The sequence below is a fragment of the Phaseolus vulgaris genome, chromosome 3, assembly GCF_000499845.2.
Source record: "Phaseolus vulgaris cultivar G19833 chromosome 3, P. vulgaris v2.0, whole genome shotgun sequence".
NCBI classification, from domain to species: Eukaryota; Viridiplantae; Streptophyta; class Magnoliopsida; order Fabales; family Fabaceae; genus Phaseolus; species Phaseolus vulgaris.
The window spans coordinates 43,764,205-43,783,089 of NC_023757.2; the positions used below are offsets into that span (position 1 = coordinate 43,764,205).

General features: G+C 29.3%; 2 protein-coding genes across 2 annotated transcripts; one reads left to right on the top strand and one right to left on the bottom strand.

Moving 5' to 3' along the window:
• The first annotated feature begins 6,150 nt into the window (after nt 1-6,150).
• Nucleotides 6,151-6,886, top strand: LOC137807967 (zinc finger protein SHOOT GRAVITROPISM 5). Its single transcript, XM_068608847.1, has one exon. It carries the CDS (start codon nt 6,236-6,238, stop codon nt 6,680-6,682), a length of 447 nt encoding a protein of 148 aa, XP_068464948.1. The 5' UTR covers nt 6,151-6,235; the 3' UTR covers nt 6,683-6,886.
• An 8,614-nt stretch (nt 6,887-15,500) lies between these two features.
• On the bottom strand, nt 15,501-16,487 carry LOC137805659 (glucuronoxylan 4-O-methyltransferase 2). Its single transcript, XM_068605599.1, has one exon. The coding sequence runs from the start codon at nt 16,485-16,487 to the stop codon at nt 15,501-15,503; it is 987 nt and encodes a 328-aa protein (XP_068461700.1).
• Between the last annotated feature and the right edge of the window lie 2,398 nt (nt 16,488-18,885).

An 18,885-nucleotide genomic window follows, 5' to 3' on the forward strand; every position in this document is an offset into this window, starting at 1 on the left:
TCACCTACCTCTAAGGGTCTCAGTTTTATTTTCAAAATAAATTTCAATAAGGTGCATTTTTTTTGATAAAGAAGATACAACCTAAATTATGTAAGGACTAACTCACGAAGAATTTCAACAACTTGTGGCTTTTCATCAACAATCACAAATTTCTCTCATCATACTTCAATAATATCAATACCTCATATATGATAATTTTAGTAATGTAAATTTAGAAAGAAAAAAAACATAATGACTGAGATATTACATGTAGTAATACAAAGTCTATTTTTTTTTAATATTACATGTTGATATTTGAGGACCGCTCATAATCCCATTTGTAGAAAATTATAAATATGTGCACCTTAGTGGATGAATGTACTAGGTTCACTTTTCTATATGTAAAGGAGAAAAGTGAAGCAAGAAGAAGTTCAAAAAACTTTATAATTAAACTTGAAAATTAATTTAAGAACAAATTAAAAATCTTGAGAAGTGATAATGGACTTAAATTTTCTATGCATGATTTTTTTATCAATAAAGAAATTATTTAGCAAATTTGTTGTGTTGAAACTCTTCTAACAAAATGACATTGTAGAATAAAAGCACTAACACACCAATATTTCATTCGAGAAAAATATTTGACACAATTATGTACTAACAAATTCGAACAATGAATATAATAATTTTATTACTCCTATGGAAATACAAATAGGTTCATCATCAAATTTTATGTTGGTTATAGTATAATTGACATAAAAAATCTTTCTTTTTTTAAAACCTAGCTTTCACACTCACATTTCTTCTTCCACATGGCTGCTTAATTCTTATTTGTTTTTATTCACTATGTCCAATCTTGAGCCCGTTGTTGCTTCCATCATATTTTGTTGTTCTTGCCTAACGTTGTGTCGTTCGCATTGTCCATCCTCAAATAGTCGCACCCACTCTTAAACCTAATCACACTCACCTCTGCGTCCTGCCACCCGATCCCATTGAGAAGTTCTTCCAGTGTTATGTAGTATTTATTTTTTATTTAAACAATTTTTTTTATGTTGATCGTTATTATGGTATGCATCAATGTAAAAATGTTCTTTTACGGGTTTTTGACCATGATGGGGTTATTTTTTTTTGCTTTTTACCAAAATGGGGTTCGTATAAAAAAATTACAAATTTAGGCAAGTCGTGTCAATTCTGCACGACTTCATATGCACAAATCGTTCCAATTTGACATGACTTCTGCCCTGTCATACTGAAGTCGTGCCAACTTGGCACGACTTTTGACACGTCATACTGAAGCCATGCCAACTTGACACGACTTCTGCCACGTCATATATATATATATATATATATATATATTTTAAAAATTATTGTTTATATATTGGGTAGTAAGTTATGTAATGTTAAAAATTAATTTGATACATAACTTTCTAAGAATGTTAGTTTTAAGGAACAAAAAATTGGATAATCGTGTATGGATCATGTCCGGCGCCATTAAATATCAAAATATCAAAAAATTTGCATACATGAGACATTAAATATCAAAATATACTTTTTGGCTAGTGGGAAACCATGTTCTCAGGAGTTAATGGCTCAAAGTTTGAATAAGCTGATTATTCAAACATGATGTATACACGATTATCCAATTTTGTGTTTCTTAAAATTAAGACTCTTAGAAAATTATGTATCAAATTAATTTTTAATAAGACATAACTTACTACCCAATATATAAACAATAAAATTAAAAAAAAATATGATGCGGCAGAAGTCGTGTTGATACGACTTCAGTATGACATGGCAGAAGTCGTACCAAGTTGGCACGACTTCAGTATGACATGACAGAGTCATAATATTTGTCTTCTCTCACATATATAATTTAATTGACGATTATAACTTTAATAGTTGTATTAAACTATTTATTGTATTAAATTATAAATTCTTAGTAATAAACCCTAAATTATAAGAACGATTAATCTATTATTGTGATTTAAATTTTATGACGTTTTGTATAAATAAAATTCATACCTAAGAAATTAAAAAAAGGTTAAAAAAAGAAGAAGAAGTAAACAAACAAAACATAAATTGTGATCAAGTACTAAACCTTAGTCCTAGAACAAAGAAATCAACAACTTTGTAGTCAAGTTAAATAAATAAATAAATAAGAACATCAAACTAAAAGTTACTAAGAAGGGAAATATTTTTTTTCTAACGAAGATTAGAATGTTTAACCCTAACTCTTGAAAGAAGCTATTTGAAGGGAACAGACTTAAGAATTTTGGATCCACTTCATAACTAAAATGTAAAGGATAAAAATTTATACCATCATGATTTAGAATGTCAAGTCTCAAGTAGGTTAAAGATATGTGTGATTTAGAATGTAACGATAATGAAAATTGTAGACTTATGGTTTTTCTTTATTTATTTTAAGCAACTCGAGTTTTAATCTTCAATCCAAAAGTTATATTATATTTCTTTATCTTAAATTCAATGTTTTTAACTTCAGTTCTGAAACGCATATATACCGAAAATACATAATCGGTTCCACAAGTAATTGAAAAATTATGAAAATGCATGAAGATTAAGTTCATAATATACTTTTTTTTTTCTTAAGTTGATTGTTATGTAGGAGCGATATTCATCATCTCAAACTATTATTCTTTCATCTTTTTTATTTCTATATATAAAATAGTTTTTAACAGTTTAAAAAACATAAATAATTAAATGAATATATCGTAATTAAAATGTATTTTGACATAAATTATAAATTAAAAATACTTTTTATCATAAACTTTAATTCTATAAATAAATTTTTATTCTATTCAACTCACAAGGGAAAATACTATAGTTATATTATTCCATCACAATTATTTGTAGTTTTGTGTTTATATTATTGATGATTACATGTACGTAACATTATTAAAAAAAATATTAAATAAAAACTAATTTTACATATAAAAAATTAATTATTATATTGATTAATTAAATATTATTTTAAAAATTAAAAAAGTTATTGATATTTAAATTAATTTATATTATTAATAAATAGTTTATAAATTAATTATATACTTATTTATAAACTATTTATCAATAATATAAATTACTTTAAACATTAATATTTTTTTTAAAAATAATATATAATTTAGTTAATATAGAAACTAATTATTTTTATCTCTAAAATTAATTTTTATTTAATATTTTTCTTGTAATATAATAAATAAATATTTAATGTTTAACTATATTTTATTTACTATGACAATAAAAAAAGGTGAGAATCTATTTTCTATGTAAATTATTGAAATTTGTAATTACTCATTGTCACTTTATACTTCATGACACCTATTAAGTAATTGTTGTAGAAAAAAAAATCAATTTCAATTTATTTAATGAAAATGTGTGTGAATTTTTCATGGACGATCTGAAAATAATTCAAAATATGGAAATTGAAGTTCTGAAAATAAAGGATACCTAGGAAAAGAGTGAATACATGAAAATGGGGAGGAAAATAGAAAACACATTCCTTAATTGGTAAGTCTAAAAAAAGAATCAAAAAGCCATAGGATAATTCCTCAACCCTATTTGCACGAACGTGACTTGTCCCACTAACCAAATTCTTCACCTCCCATCACAACATCTCCAAATCTACTATGAGTTATTCGATATGCTATAGCTTCATCATATCACCAATCTCACTCAAACAAGAGAATGCAAGAGCAACCTTATAAAAAATATAACACACTACCCTTCCACATCTATCCACAAGGATAAAAAACAAATCTACATAATAATTTAAATAATATTTTGACATAACATTAAACAAATCAAGTATGAATATTCCAAAGTATGCGAATTCAACTACATGGAGATCTTATACAATGTTCAACAATTAATAATTGATTAGATATATCTTTTAAGGATAATGGTACTTTAATATAGTATCATCCACTTATATCCAATAAAATTATTATTATTTTGTTATAATATAATATTTTATTCTAAACTTTTTTTAGTAGTTTTTTTTTTTTTACTATTAGAGTATCAAAGAAACTTTATTCATTTCTCGACACAATTTTTTTTTATTATTTTACTCTAAAATATTATTATTGAATGAATTTTTTACTATTAAAGTATTAAATAAACTTTATTCATTGAGTAATGATATTTGACACTAGTTCCATCTACTTCTCACTCAAAAAAAAAATATTATTTTCTCATAATATAATATTTTATTTTAAAAAAATTTGTTGAATAATTGTTTTTTATTATTAAAGTGTCAAATAAACTTTATTTATCTCGGATAATGATGCTTTGACATTAATAGCATCCATCTCACAAAAATATTCATGTATAGTTGAGCAAACATAAGATCAAATCTTCGTAGACATTAATCATTTTACATTTACATGCACCAAGACATATCACTATCCATATTTAACTTGTTACAATGTTACTAAATTTGTTGTAAATTGAAATTATATCCAATCTTAATTTCCTTTCAAAGAAAACTTCATTGTTTTTTTCATTCAAATGTTATAAAACTACATAACTCAATTTTATTTCAATAAAGTTGCACAAATTAATATAATTATATATTTTTAGCTCTCCAAATATATAAAATTTAATTTTAATATTTCATAGAATTATTAACTCTTATAAGAATTAATGTAATTAACAATTCTCACACATGACTATAAATCATGTGTTAGTTTTATTCATCATGAAGATTTATATTTTATATAAAAAATATAGAAAAGAAAATAAAAATAAAAAATATTTTTCCATAAACTTAAATTAATTCATAAATTAGTTAATTTATAAAAAAAATTATCTTTAAAATTTAAACTTCTAAATGACTTAATTTTAATGTGGAGAAGTTCATTTTTTTTTATCTTCGAAAAATGCTTATGCTTAGAACTAAAGTGTTAAAAAAAAACTTTTAAATACAACTTATGCTTATACATTATTTTTTTACTTTTAAAATTTCATTTAATTATTAAGTTATTAAATAATACAATACATGCGTTATAAAAAGTTTATATTCATTAAATGTCAACAAAAATAGAATATGTAACAAATGAGGAATGAAACAAAAATAAATTAAAGAATATTCATTTTATTATCGTTTTTATATCTCCAGCTTTAAAATGCAACATTAAATTGATAGTATTATATTAGGGAATGAGTTTTGTCGATTTTCACTTGCCCACGGGCGCGCACGTGCGACTGTAATTATTACACACCCACATTCCTGTAAAAGAAAAAAAGTCAATATTAATTAAAATAAAAATATTAATAAAAATAAAAAAGATACCCCAAACAAACTTTTCACCATCTCAATTCTCAAACCCTGGGGTCCCTCTCATCTCAATAACGTCATCCGTTATTTTCCCTCCCTTTCCTCATTCTCATAACGGATTTTCCCACCCTTCCAACCCCCTATCCCCACACTCTACCTAAATTACTCTTTTCTCCTCCTCATTTCTTATTCTTACTATCCATGTACACAAACAGACAGCAAAACAAAGTCAAATAAATCAGGTTAATTACTGGGTCCATTCTCTTCTCTTCTCCTTTTCACATGCAATAACATTACATAAAATCAATTATTTATTCCCTTTTTAAATTACCTTAAATCAAATACCTTTTTTCCCTTTAAATTAAATCAAACTATTTGACAAATACAATTATAGAATTAAAACAGTGCTACTTCTATATGCTTCAACTGAAATTTCCTATATAACCCAACTATCAAGCTCATGAGTAAGAAATTCAAATAACTAATTCTTATAGAAAATTTTGATAAAAAATAGATATAGTTTTGCTAACTGGTCCTTTCGGTTAACTTGTTGCACAGTTTTTTCCACAAACTACAACAATATTTTGTTACCTTGATAATTAATTAGTGTAAGATTGTTCTAATTTAATTAATATGATAAATTTAAATGTTAAATATTTAGAAAGGTTTATGTTTGTAATAGTTTCAATATATGCTGGGTGATAGTTTCAATTAAAATGATAAAAGAAATTACATGGTATTCTCATAAAATCAATCTTTAATTATTGTATACAGTTTTGGCTGGTACTAAAATAGAAAGATTGAGAATTTTGAATATTGGGAAGGGTGAAGTGGTAATTTAAAGTGGTGAAGTTGTTTATATATAGCTCCCGCTACGGGAATTTAGTCCTAACTCGTTCTTTCGTCACTACACGATCAAAAACAGTTTCCTTCCTCCTTCTCTCGTAACCGTAACACGTTCCTTCTCCAATGGAAGACGAAGTTAACAGAGAACTCGACCTTCTCCCACCGTCGCGCACCGATTCCTCGCTCCTCCGGCTGCGCTCGGCGGTTTCCTCCTCCTCCACCACAGACTGCGGCGGCAACCCGTCGCTGGACCTGCAGCTGTCGATCAGCGTGCGTCCGCCGGCGGCGGTGCTGATGTGCGACGGCGTGGAGGCGCTGAAGTGGCAGGCGGCGGAGCAAATCCGGCTGGCGGCGATGGAGAAAGCGTACGCGGAGCGTATGAGGGAGCTGACGCGGCGCGAGATGGAGATGGCGCAGTCGGAGTTCGCACGTGCGCGGCAAATGTGGGAGCGTGCGAGGGAGGAGGTAGAGCGAGCGGAGAGGATGAAGGAGCGCGCGACCAGACAGGTGGACACGACGTGCATGGAGATCACTTGTCATTCCTGTAGGCAAAGGTTCAGGCCAGCTTGATCCCACAAAACACCACTCTCCCTTCCATCATCGCTTTCTTTTCCCTCTGTTTTCCGTTTTCAGTTTCTCTAACAAACCAACCACAATAACACTCCCCTTAATTAATTAACCGTTTTTCCCTTCCTCACAATAACACATAATTACATGCGTGTGTGTGTCCTCTGTAAATCGTTAATTTCATTCCATGTTTTTATTTCCATGATACATACATGTGTTTCGCGGTGAGCAGACAGCACAATTAATACTTACGTACGCGAGTGAGGTCCCGTGAGAGGATGGAGATTGAAGACTGAGTACCCAATCCAGTTTCCTTAAATAATTTCTGCAAATCTGTTTCTTTTACCCTTTTAAGTTAAAAGGATAAATCACAGAACTGAACCAGTGTGTGCGGACCTGTAGTTTTCAACTTTTCATAAACGTATTTTATAATTATTGCTCTTATTACATATCTCGAGGATTACAACCCACATATTATCGCAACTTCTGTGTTTCTGCTCATTATTTAATGCACAAAAAGTAATATTGTCTAAGAACCCCGATCTTCCCTCTAAAATTCATTTATTCATCTGTGCTACAGTACAGTACGTTACTATTGTATTGCTGTTGCCCTTTCAAGCAAAATTAACAACATTCTATATATCTTAACATCTCACTTTAATTATCCTATTATATAAAAATATACACAGTGCTGAAACTGATCGCGAATAACGGAATGGTGATAAACTTGGTGAGACAAGACCCAAGTTGGGAACTTGGATGACGATAGAACAAATGAATCGGAACAAAAAGCGTAGTATTCCACCAATCACAAAGACAAGATAGCTGTATCCACTTGTATTCAACTTCTTAACTTTTGCACATCACAGACCCAACACCCACCATCCCTGTCTATTTTGGATCGGATTACTGACTAAAAGCATCAATCAGAACAGTGAACAGTAGTCCTCCTTTTCGAAGATGTTGCAAGACTGGAATTAGCTTGATATGTCGGCAAGCCTTTTTTTTTTCTGTACGAAAAAAAAGGGTTTAGATTAGGGAAAGTAAGGAAAGAAACACTACAATTTTTTATCTATGAAATTTTATATAAATATATCATTATCTACAATCCTGAAATCCAGTACTCAAGTTCCAGCTTTGCAACAAGTAAAGCAAGAGAGAGTGAATTATCGTAGTTTGCAATTGTCAAGCAATCTCTGATCTGAATTATATAACACTCAGATACGTACAGTGAAAAGGGTGAAGGGTGTGACACAATAATACAGTAGCCACTTTGATTCTATTATGAACTGAAAAAGTATCCAGTGGGCGCAAATCATAGACTTTGCGAAAAGTACGTTTGAGAAACGTTAGGGAAGGCATGAAGTCGCAATCCTGATAAGTCAAATTTGTATCTAGTCTTCGATTTATTCCCATATCATTTTATTTTATTGAGTAATAATCTAGATATTATGGGTTCATGAATTGCCTTACTAACTACTAGGGGTCTTTGTTACCAACTATTTCACGACAAGCTTCACAAGTAAGTCACTGCCTCGGTGTCCCTTTTAACAATGCTATTTTTTTCAGACCATTTATATAATATTATTTTATATCATTTTTAAAATAATAAAAAAGATTAAACATATACATTCTAATTTTTCTATTAGTTATTTTTTAATAAAGAATGATGCGAAAAAAATTATGTAAAAGAGTACATGAATGGTGATTATGTCACAGCCTTAATTGTTCTGCTTCTTTCAGGATGTTGGATTTAACAAAACGGCTTCTTTTCTGCCTACTAGGGTACTGAAATCAGCATTGTTTAATGCCACTGTTTCCATATCGTAGGATCAGTATCATCCGTAAGTTATTATCACCAAAATCAGATCTTTGTTTGCAGCTAACAGCCTCAATTATGAGTATTTTATTTCCTTTGAAAATTCAAAATCATCAGAAAATGATGGGATATAATGAAAACAGTTTCTGAAACAAAATAATTATAGTCTCCTTGTCCACGAGGAAAAACTTGGGTCCTTCTAGGTTGTTTTGAAATTTGGAACGGGGGCAAAAACTACAATATGAACCACAGAAAAACAATAATGCTTAATTTTTGAACCAAACTTAGATAAAACATTCATGAGCATGGTCATGAATCATGATCAACCCGTACTCCGACATATGTTCAGATGAATCACAGTTACATTGTCTTATATATTTTATTTGGTTACAATCATAGAAATGCTAGAACAATCAATCAATTTCGCTCAGAAAGGCGATAGCACGGTAAAGATGTAGGACATGTTTTCCGATCCATCAAACTAGTCATCATGACAAAACCTTAACATTTGTCTTTTCAGGTTGTCCGCATATAATTGTCAAGCGATACTGTTTTGCTTGGATTGGGGAGAATTATATGTATATATACACGATGGTTACACATGCATGAACCATCATACAGAGAAGATATCTTTTATTATTTCATTGTTAATATCTGGGACAACCAAATCTTCATCGGCATTGCAGGGATATGCAGTGCACAGTACACAACACCCGTACTTATGATTAGTAAATTTCCATAGAGTAGTGAGATTCATCCACCCCCATTTTGGGGTGGATTGAGGTGGAAATATATACGAAAAGGGAGAGAAAGGAATGAAGAAAAATAGTGTGATAAAAAAAAATGTGATGAGAGAAAACAAACTAGTAAATGATTATAATTATTCATTTCTGTAGTAATATATTCTGCCACGTATTACATTTTCGTTCAATCAACATCATATTTGCTTTAATTGTTCAGAACTTCTTTAACTTGTAGGAAGTTGAAAAAATCTAGCTACCTTGGTATTTGCTAGGTTATAGCAATTAAATCTGCTAAAATCCAAGCTCGTCAATTACTTTGAAGAAGCCATAATAATATTAATAATAATAAAAACAATGAATGTTCATGTTGTCATGTGAAGATTCAGGTTGAGGTTGAGCAAAGATGATATAAAGTTGTTCCTGACATAAAGGAGGAAAATATTTCCAAAAATGAGGGAACCGTTTTCCATCTCTATCTAGGCAGGAAGAAGAAAAGGAAAATATGGAATAGAATGAGCAAGATTGTTCAATCAAATCATTTAACCAATCAGGTAAAAAAGGTAGCTAGTTTGGGAAAGTGTAGGAAAGTTCTGATCCTGCTAAACTAAAACGCTTGTAGAGTCACACCATGTGAGATTATTGTGGAGCACCCTTTAATTCCATTATTGGACTTTGCAACTATCTGCTCTAGGGATGCTTAATTACGAAATTCATCAGGAAAGAGATAAACTGAAGTTCTTGTTACGGCCACGTACATGTTGTCGTGTAGGGCTGTTTACAATTCTACAATTTCTTCATTTTTATAAATATTATTGATCATAGAGAGAAGAATAGGAGCATGGGGCAGAAGAAGATGAGAAACAACCAAAAGCATCACCTACACTTTGCCCTATTAATCATACGCCCACTTACCTAAAATTTCATCTTATATATACTATCATTTTCCCCATTCATTATGAGATATCAGGTACATACTCACTTTCACAATTCCTTCTTCTCGCACGAGTTTCCAATCTTGGCTGGCTCAGATTTTAAGGTAAACAACCATAGTTTCATTGTATTCATTAGATCAATGAAAAATTTATTAGAAGAATCAATTTTCTTACAAACATAACTTGTTGATAAAGATTGTAGATATTTTCACCGACATAACATGATTATTAAAAATCAGTAAATTTTGAAGTAGATAGATAATGTCCAATGAACCCTAACTATCTTACCTTACATGGGGGCGAATCTATCCTTGGCGTCTACTAAATCTGTTTTTTTTTTATATTATTTAATCATATATAAGTTATCAAATATAACAAAAACATATTTTTTATAATAATTATTTTTAAAATAATGATAAACTAATTTTTGTCATATTGACAATTATATAAGTTTAAGTCTGTATTAAACACAAATTATATCATGATTTGGACCTTTCTCTTCACATCCTTATTTAACAAACTTACTTGGACGTCATTTTTTGAGTAGCATTAAACATATGTTTAACTTAAGAAAACTGCATGTTAGGATAATTAACAACGGTGTATTCCCATAATTTGGAATAATAAATTTAATTCTTACAATATCGCTTACATGTAATTAACACATCCTTTACATAATTTATAGTTAATTCTCACTACAATAAAATCATTAAATAATAATTAATTTTAGAGACAAAAAATAATTAGTTAGTATATTGACTAAGTTAGATATTATTATTATTTTATAAATTAAATAATTATTGGTATCTAAATAGTTTATATTATTAATAAAAATTTAAAAAAAATAGTTTTTAAATTGATATCTAACATTAGTTACCAAAGTTTTAGATACTAACTATTTTATATTCTAAATTAATCACTAATATATAATTACACACTATAGAGAGTTTGATGAGATTGAAGATTCAAGCATAATTGATTGAGTTAATCTAATACTCCCAACTACTACTTGAATTTGATGATGTGTGTATTGAAGAGTTAATATTGTAGTCAATCAAGTCTTTGTGTTGTAATTTTGATATTTCATAAGTAAGTTTTATTTGTTTCATCTTGATTATGATTAGTTTTGAATAAATTGTCTATGAGAAGTGTTTAGAACTTTCTTTAAATATTAAGTTATTTTTAAGTGATTAAAAAAAATTATCGACTAAAATATTCTTGATTTTGATGAGTTAGTAGGCTAAAAGATTTAATCGATTAAATATTTATTTTAGTTTGTTAAAATCACTTTAGCATTTTAAAAAATGGAGTTCTAGTTGTTTTAATCGATTAAATTTTAATAGTTTAAAATTATTAAAATAACACTTTTAAATTCTTTTAACTATCTAAAATATCATTTTATTTGTTTAAAATTTATGGAACTTCATAAAATTTTGTTTTAGCTAGTTAAATAGTTTTTGATAGAAGGCCTACAAAGTTATATTTCCTACTCCTTTTTTTAAAATATGAATTAACTCAAAGTTTAACAGGAAGCTTTGCATTATAAAAAAATTATATTTCATTGGAGCTTTTCTATAATAATCATGGAATTAATATTATAGAATTAATCAACTTATGACCATCATTATTTATTTTCTTCCTAGTTTAGGTTGAAAGTTATCCAAGTGATCTTGTCTCATAATTTTTTTCTTTTGAGTTGTATTGTTCTTGAATAGGATTGTTAAGAGCGGTTCATAAGAGGTTGTAAGAGATTTTCTAGGATTAAATCTTGTGGTTGTAATTTTTTATTTTTCTGGTAGGATACTTTGTAAAATCTTAAAATTAGTGGATTAGTTTAATCAAGATGATTAAGCAAATGGATGTAGGTATCTTGTAAGTGTAAATTAATATAATTATTGGTGTTTCTTATATTTATATATATATATATATATATATATATATTTTAGAAATTCATATTTGAATTGAATTCATATTGCATGGTTACATAATATTAAAGAAATAACATTGAAAATAATATTTCTTGTAACTCAATTTTTTTTTAAAGTATCCATTAATTCAATAGTAAATATTTGCAAAATGTTTTAAAATTCTTTAAAAGTTTAGTTTGCCCTCTTCTTAAACTTAACCTATTTTTATAAAATCACCCACATGTAATGTCTCTCTTTTTTTAAAAAGTTTATAAATGTTAAATATATTAGAATTATAAATTAAAGTGAGGTAATTATACACTATGTCACTTAAGCCTTCATATTCTTTCTTTAGAAGTGAAAAAAATAAATTATTTTGTTATGAAATGATTTAAGTTTAACTTATCCTTATAATTCATACCTATAAAATAAAAAATATTTTCAGTTTTTGAAAATTTTAAATTTTTTCTAATACATCTCCTAATTCTAATATTATATTAGAAAATAATACTACAAAATCAATTTTTTTAAGTGAGAATTCTGTCTAATATGGAGAACATCTTCAATAAATAAACTGTCATATTGTATTATAAAATGATTTAAGTATAACTTTAAGCCTATAAAATCACTTTTATTTATATACTATATTTTGAATTTATATAATAAAAAAGACTTTGACTTTTGCCAATACATTTTGTAAAAAACCAGTTTTATAAAATAATTGATTACATTCAAAAAAAATTATAATTCGAACCTCAATCGCAAAAAGAATATCCCATCTAAACCAAACAAAAAACCCGAAACCTTTTTTAATACAAAAACTTTATTACTTAAAAAAGCTTTATTTATATCGAACTATTTTATGAAGTAATTCGGTCTTGTTCGTTTATTGAAAAAACCGTTTTTGTAGTCTTACCTTTTCCTACTAAGAATTTAGGGAGCTTTTTGAGTTCATACATACTTTTATATGTCACTTTTTTGGCCTTTATTGATGGAATGGGAGACTTAAAATGCTCTTCAAAATTTTGTTTATTTTTAAGTGAAGTGTGAGACCCTAAAAAGGAAGTTGTTATTAAAAATAAAAAGTAGTGTTTTCAACTTTTTCGTTGGACTCTCTTAATGATGTGCATTATCAATTTCTTGGAGTATTTGGAATTGGTGAAAAATTGTGATGCATGTTGATATGTAATTACTGGCACATATAAAACATGTAAAAAAAATATCAAGAAAAACGGAAAATAGAAAGAAGAAGAAAAGCAAAGAAAGAAACAAGAAAAAGATAAAAGAGAGAAAACATGAACTATTATTATTGATGAAAGAAAGAGGGCACAACTTGCGTAAATAACCAGAAGACAACCAAACAAAAAAAACCAGAAACACTCACATAAGCAAGTGAAACAAGTGCTAGGCCAAAGCAATTACATTTTTTTTTAATTTCTGATACGAATTAAAAGTTCTATAATTATAAGACAATTCATTCTCAACCATGGCAATATTGATGAATTCACAAGTGTTTATTCCTATTTCTACAGGAAATAAATCTGGAGAGTGTAACTCGGTAAAAATTGTGTATTCTTCGGATAACAAGCTTTCAGTTGAATTAGGAAGAACCACCTAGAAAAGACTATCCGTTCATACGTTACTAGGAATACAAAAATAATATATTTAATAGTATAAGAATTAAGAATACGAAATAAAAAATCTGTATTTACTAAAGAGTAAATATTTATAGGGTGATGAGATGATATCCTGAATAGACTGTTATGCGTTTTGAACTAGTTGATTAAGCCCTTTTTTTTCTTTCTTGATTGTCTTTTATGACAAATAATGACTTGATTACGAACTCGGATATTCATCCCGAATTAACGGTAGTATCCGACCTAAAGACGGCAGGTACAATTCCCATTTTGCAAAATCACCTCCTTCAATTGACAATGGAAGTGATTCTCTCCATGGTGCTAAAGGCGAAAAAGGAAGGTTACCACCTACTCCCACTAATAAAGCAGTGAGTTCCTTTGTCTTTTTTTGTTTGTGTTTGTGATAGTGGGTAGGTATTTCTGTTAATCATCAAAATATGAATACACGAGTTTCTGCACTCCTTGGTGGGTAACTTCATATGGTCCTTTTCCCGTGTGTCTTTTTTCTTAATTTTTTATGTTATGTCACCTGATTGGTTGGGTTGGTTGCAAGAACAATGGATCTGAAGTTTTGCCTAAATTTTAGGTATCTAACTGCACGTCTTTGATGATCAAGGATTGTAGTTTTCTTCTTGAAATGCATATTTGTACTTTTATATCTGTTTTTACTTCCTTTGATATTTTTCTGTTTTCTTGTATTATGTCTATCAAATGTTAGATGGTAGAATGCTACGAAAAGAAGACAGTTACCAGTTATTCAGCTTTATCTTTAATTGTAAATGTATTGGATTGCAAGTAATTATTAATCTTTAGATTTTGTTGGATAACAAATATTTTAATCAGTAATGTTTCCTTCATTGCTATAAACACTAGTTTTATTTGTTGAGAATCACACTACTACTTTGAGAATAGAAGAGAAAACCTAATTCCTCAAGAAAATCAAGATCAACAAGGTCTACGAAACTCTATCAACGAGTTCAAACAACAGATCCAATTGTGGGTTTGACACCATTTTTTACCCTAAGATTTAAAACTAAGAAGTCTGTGAAATTACTCACTCAGTTTTCCAACATCACTTACCCCTCTTCCCTTGTCTCTTTTTATTTTTGTTTTTGCTTCCATTCCTATAGCAATACAAAGCTTTCAGAAAGGTACTAACCGTTCAAATTATGCATTCAGTGGCAACATGGCGTTTGTGCTTATACGCAAAAATTCTTGACAGTTGACACTTTTTCTGAATCTCTCGTGTACCGTTCAGAGAAGATTGAGTGTAATGGTGATGTTTCTGTATGGATGATGCATTTTCTATCTTATGATCCTTGTGTTGCCCGTTAGTTGCAGAATCCTTCCTAAACCTCTTATATTCAGTGAGTGGAAAATGTTATGACTCAAAAGCAAAAGCAACAAATTTGAAACTTTTATATGGTTTATCAGCACATTTTTTGTCCGGTTACTCATCATTTAGAGTTTATGTCAACCAGCATGATTTTCAATGCTGGATTCTTTGACAATGTTAGATAGGATTGATTTGCAACATGTTTTCCTCGGGGCAGCATGGTCCATCGTAGTATGCAAAATACTGAAAATTATCACCAGTTACTTGAAAGTTTATTAAGATAACCTGTGTTTGACTCACATTTATCATCATTTGAGCCACTAATTGTATATTTTGTATACCATGTTTGTAATTGAAATGTAGTTTATCCAGTGGCACGTTTAGGGTGAAAAAGGCTAATTGATTAGTGAGTTTTGTATACCATGTTTGTAACAAAAAAATTTAATACTATTTCCCTACCTCAACAGGGCAGAATCTTGTGGAATTTGAGAGACCTCTGATTCTGAAATGCCATAACTTCCCTTTAGAATACAACAAATTCTCATCACACAAGAACTCCCATGAAAACCATTTCTCTATGATACGATCTACATCATGTACTATTACATCTGAAGTATTCCCTGCTCTTGCTAGAACACTAGTAGTGTAAATGGACCCCATCCTGCCAGGTGATTCTGGTGAACCCCCACTGGGTCCATCTACCACCATGACATCCCAGTTCTTTTCATACACTTGTAATGGCAAGTTTTTCAATGCAAGCTTGCATTTTGATTTTTGAAGGAATCTAGGATTTGGCACGCATGCAGCTGGGTTCTGCCTTGCGTGCTGGAGAAGTTTGTAACCTGCTTTTGTTGGCGTGTTATACTCAAATCTGTATATTTGAGTGTTGTTGGAGTTTATTCTTACCTTGCTTATTTTATCAGGGTCATCGTCAAGAAAGATGGTGCTACCAGCAGCATTCATGTTTGAGAGGATGAGGTACTGGGGTTGAAATCCAAATATAAGGAGGTTGCATGGGGATTTAAGAGCAATGAGATCTGAAAGAACTTTGAATTCTTTCTCAGTCAGGGTGGTTGTGGTGTTGGGAGGTTTTCTAGGCTGATCTGAGGATCCAGGAGTAGGTGATGCAATTTTGTTGCAGGTGGACAAAGGTGAAGAACAATTGTGTTGAGGAGCTGGAAACAAAGCAGATATCCCCGTGGAAAAGGGTGAAGTCTTGACATTGAGGCTCAGAAGTCTGAGGATTGATATGACTGAAAGGATGAAAACAAGGATGGGAATGAGTTTCTTTTTGGTGAGATTCATCCCTTTCCTTCCTTGCCAATATTTGTGAACACAACAAATATGATTTTCTTGTGCAGGAGATGTGAGTGAAGGAGAAAATTGAACTAGAGGTGATAGGAGAGGACGAAAATGAAGTACATCTGGGGGCATCTTAATTTTTTTTAATGCTTCTTTACTCTCTCCTTTGAGAAAACTGCTGTTACATTACATCCTTCTCATAGTTGTGAGATTTTGGTGATAATAACAGTTCTTATGTGGTCCTTTGCATCTTGTTGAGTAGAGAGGAAGGAATGCCTTTGCTTCTGTTATAAGTCTCACTTTTCTTTTCATCCAGCTGCTGCTAGCTACCTAATTCTTGTGGTTGCAGGTTAAGCCTTAAGCTCTACAAATTTAGCTACATGTCTCATTTAGAAACAAAATCCATTTCAATCTTTTGTTAGGGTGCTGACATGCGTCCTTTAAGTTTGGTTTCTGGTCATATTTTCTTTTTGGATGCTTGTTTGGTGATCTTGAGTAAGCTTTAAGATGGCTAGCAGGTTGGTGGAAGGTCTCTTTTCAAATTTCAACAATCATGACTTGGAAGTTTCTCTCATTTCATATGCAATGATTTGAGCTTTGTGAAGGTGAGCAATGATTGATTATTATTTACACTTCCCTTTCTGATTTTAGATTTCTCACTTACAAACTCAATGCTCAACAAATTTGGCAAAGGAAAATCGACCAGGGGTTCAAATCCAATGAAGTACATTTTTTTAACAATAAATGTCTAACCTTGACAAGTTCAAGGTACCATAAGAACTAATTTAATTAAAATAAATAAAAAATAGAGAAATAAGAAATTGTTAGAAATAAAAATGAAATTAAAATTGCAATTTAGTCAAATTCTTACTATTAGTGTCGTTATCATGTTATATTCCAGGTTCGTTCAGATTTTTTTTATTATTTAAGATTTATTATTCTCTTATAAGATGATGATTTGTTTATAATTTTTTTAGTATTTATTCTTTTAGGTTGAATCTCAGGTAAGTTGGTTTTATACAGATTGAACAACTCTTGAAGTTTCATATTTATTGATTTTTTTATTATAAAAAAAATTATTTTAACTAAAAAAAAGAAAAAGTAAAAAATCCTAAACCCTAAAAAGTTCATTATAGAACAACCCCATCTGGAACATCAACACGTCCTTCGGATTCATTAAATTATGTAGTTACACGTTTTTTTTTGTTTATATCTGTTTGTTTACTTATGTTTATATTAAACCCAAGAGTTGGCATCTCTAACGTCCAAATCATCTCTGTCTCACTTCATAAAAATCATATATATATATATATATTATTGGTGTTGAATTTTTTTATGTTTTTTAATAATTTAGAAAGATTATCATTGGTATATTCTGAAGTGAGAAACACTTCTGATGAAGACGAAATTACCCCTAACAATAACATATTACTTTGCCGGAATAAAATAGCGGTCTTTGTGGATTGTGCGCGCAACATTTAGCGCGAGTCCGGGAATACTTTAATAATTTTCCCTTTTCATTTTCAATTGAATATTATGCACCTCTCTTATACAAGTGTTTGTTTTTCATATCACAAAATCATAACACTATTCGCTTTCCTTGGGTAAAACTCTAAATAATTATTAGATTATAATCTTATTAATAAGTGAGATGAGTTAGGAGTCTCACGTTTCTTGAAAAAAAAATTTAAGATAAATATGATAGTAATATATAAGAAAAAAAAAACTTTGTAAATTTTTTTTTTTTAAGATGTTGGGTTAAAGATAGTGTCAATGTCTCTTAAATATAGGTTGATTTTATGATCCGAGACTTATCGAATTCATGTATATGAAAAATAATGTTATATAAATAGAAAAATATATTGTTATATGAGTAAGAGAGATTTGTGAATTTATACAAGTAAATAAAATCAAAAATCTCACATTGAATAGAGATAAGTGAAAAGAAAATTAAGTAAAAATAATAATTAAACAAATTAAGTAAACATTGTACCACTCCAAAAATACATTTAACTATTACAATACACGTTCTACATATTTCTATAGAAATATAAATATTTACAAATTCATAGCTCAAAATAAAATTCTAAAGTCTTTAAGGCTCTCCTGTACCTATATGGTCATATGCTCGTGTACGTAGTACAATCCTCGCAGTTCAAACACACCAACAACAAAAGCAAGGATAAGTTAGTGCAAATAAATTTCATAACATACTTCATACAAAAAGAACAAATTAGACCAATAATTTATAAACTTTTCTTTAAATGTTTTCATATAAAATTTCAATACTAATTTCATCATTCATATAGATCACACATGGATCTATTTTCGATCACAATCATTGAATTTCATTTCAATCCATAACACTTTGATTTCATTTCAATCACATTAATTATAATAAGATGTAATTAAGAAAAGAGAAAATTATTATAAAACTAGTAAATATTTAAGAGATATCATAAACAACATAAATATTAAATGTAGTTTAAGAAAAAAAATTATAGATTAAAGAGTTAGAAACAATACTAAA

Excerpts from the sequence above, each read along its gene's own strand:
- LOC137805659 (XM_068605599.1), bottom strand. The coding sequence starts at position 16,487 with ATGCCCCCAGATGTACTTCATTTTCGTCCTCTCCTATCACCTCTAGTT.
- LOC137807967 (XM_068608847.1), top strand. The coding sequence starts at position 6,236 with ATGGAAGACGAAGTTAACAGAGAACTCGACCTTCTCCCACCGTCGCGC.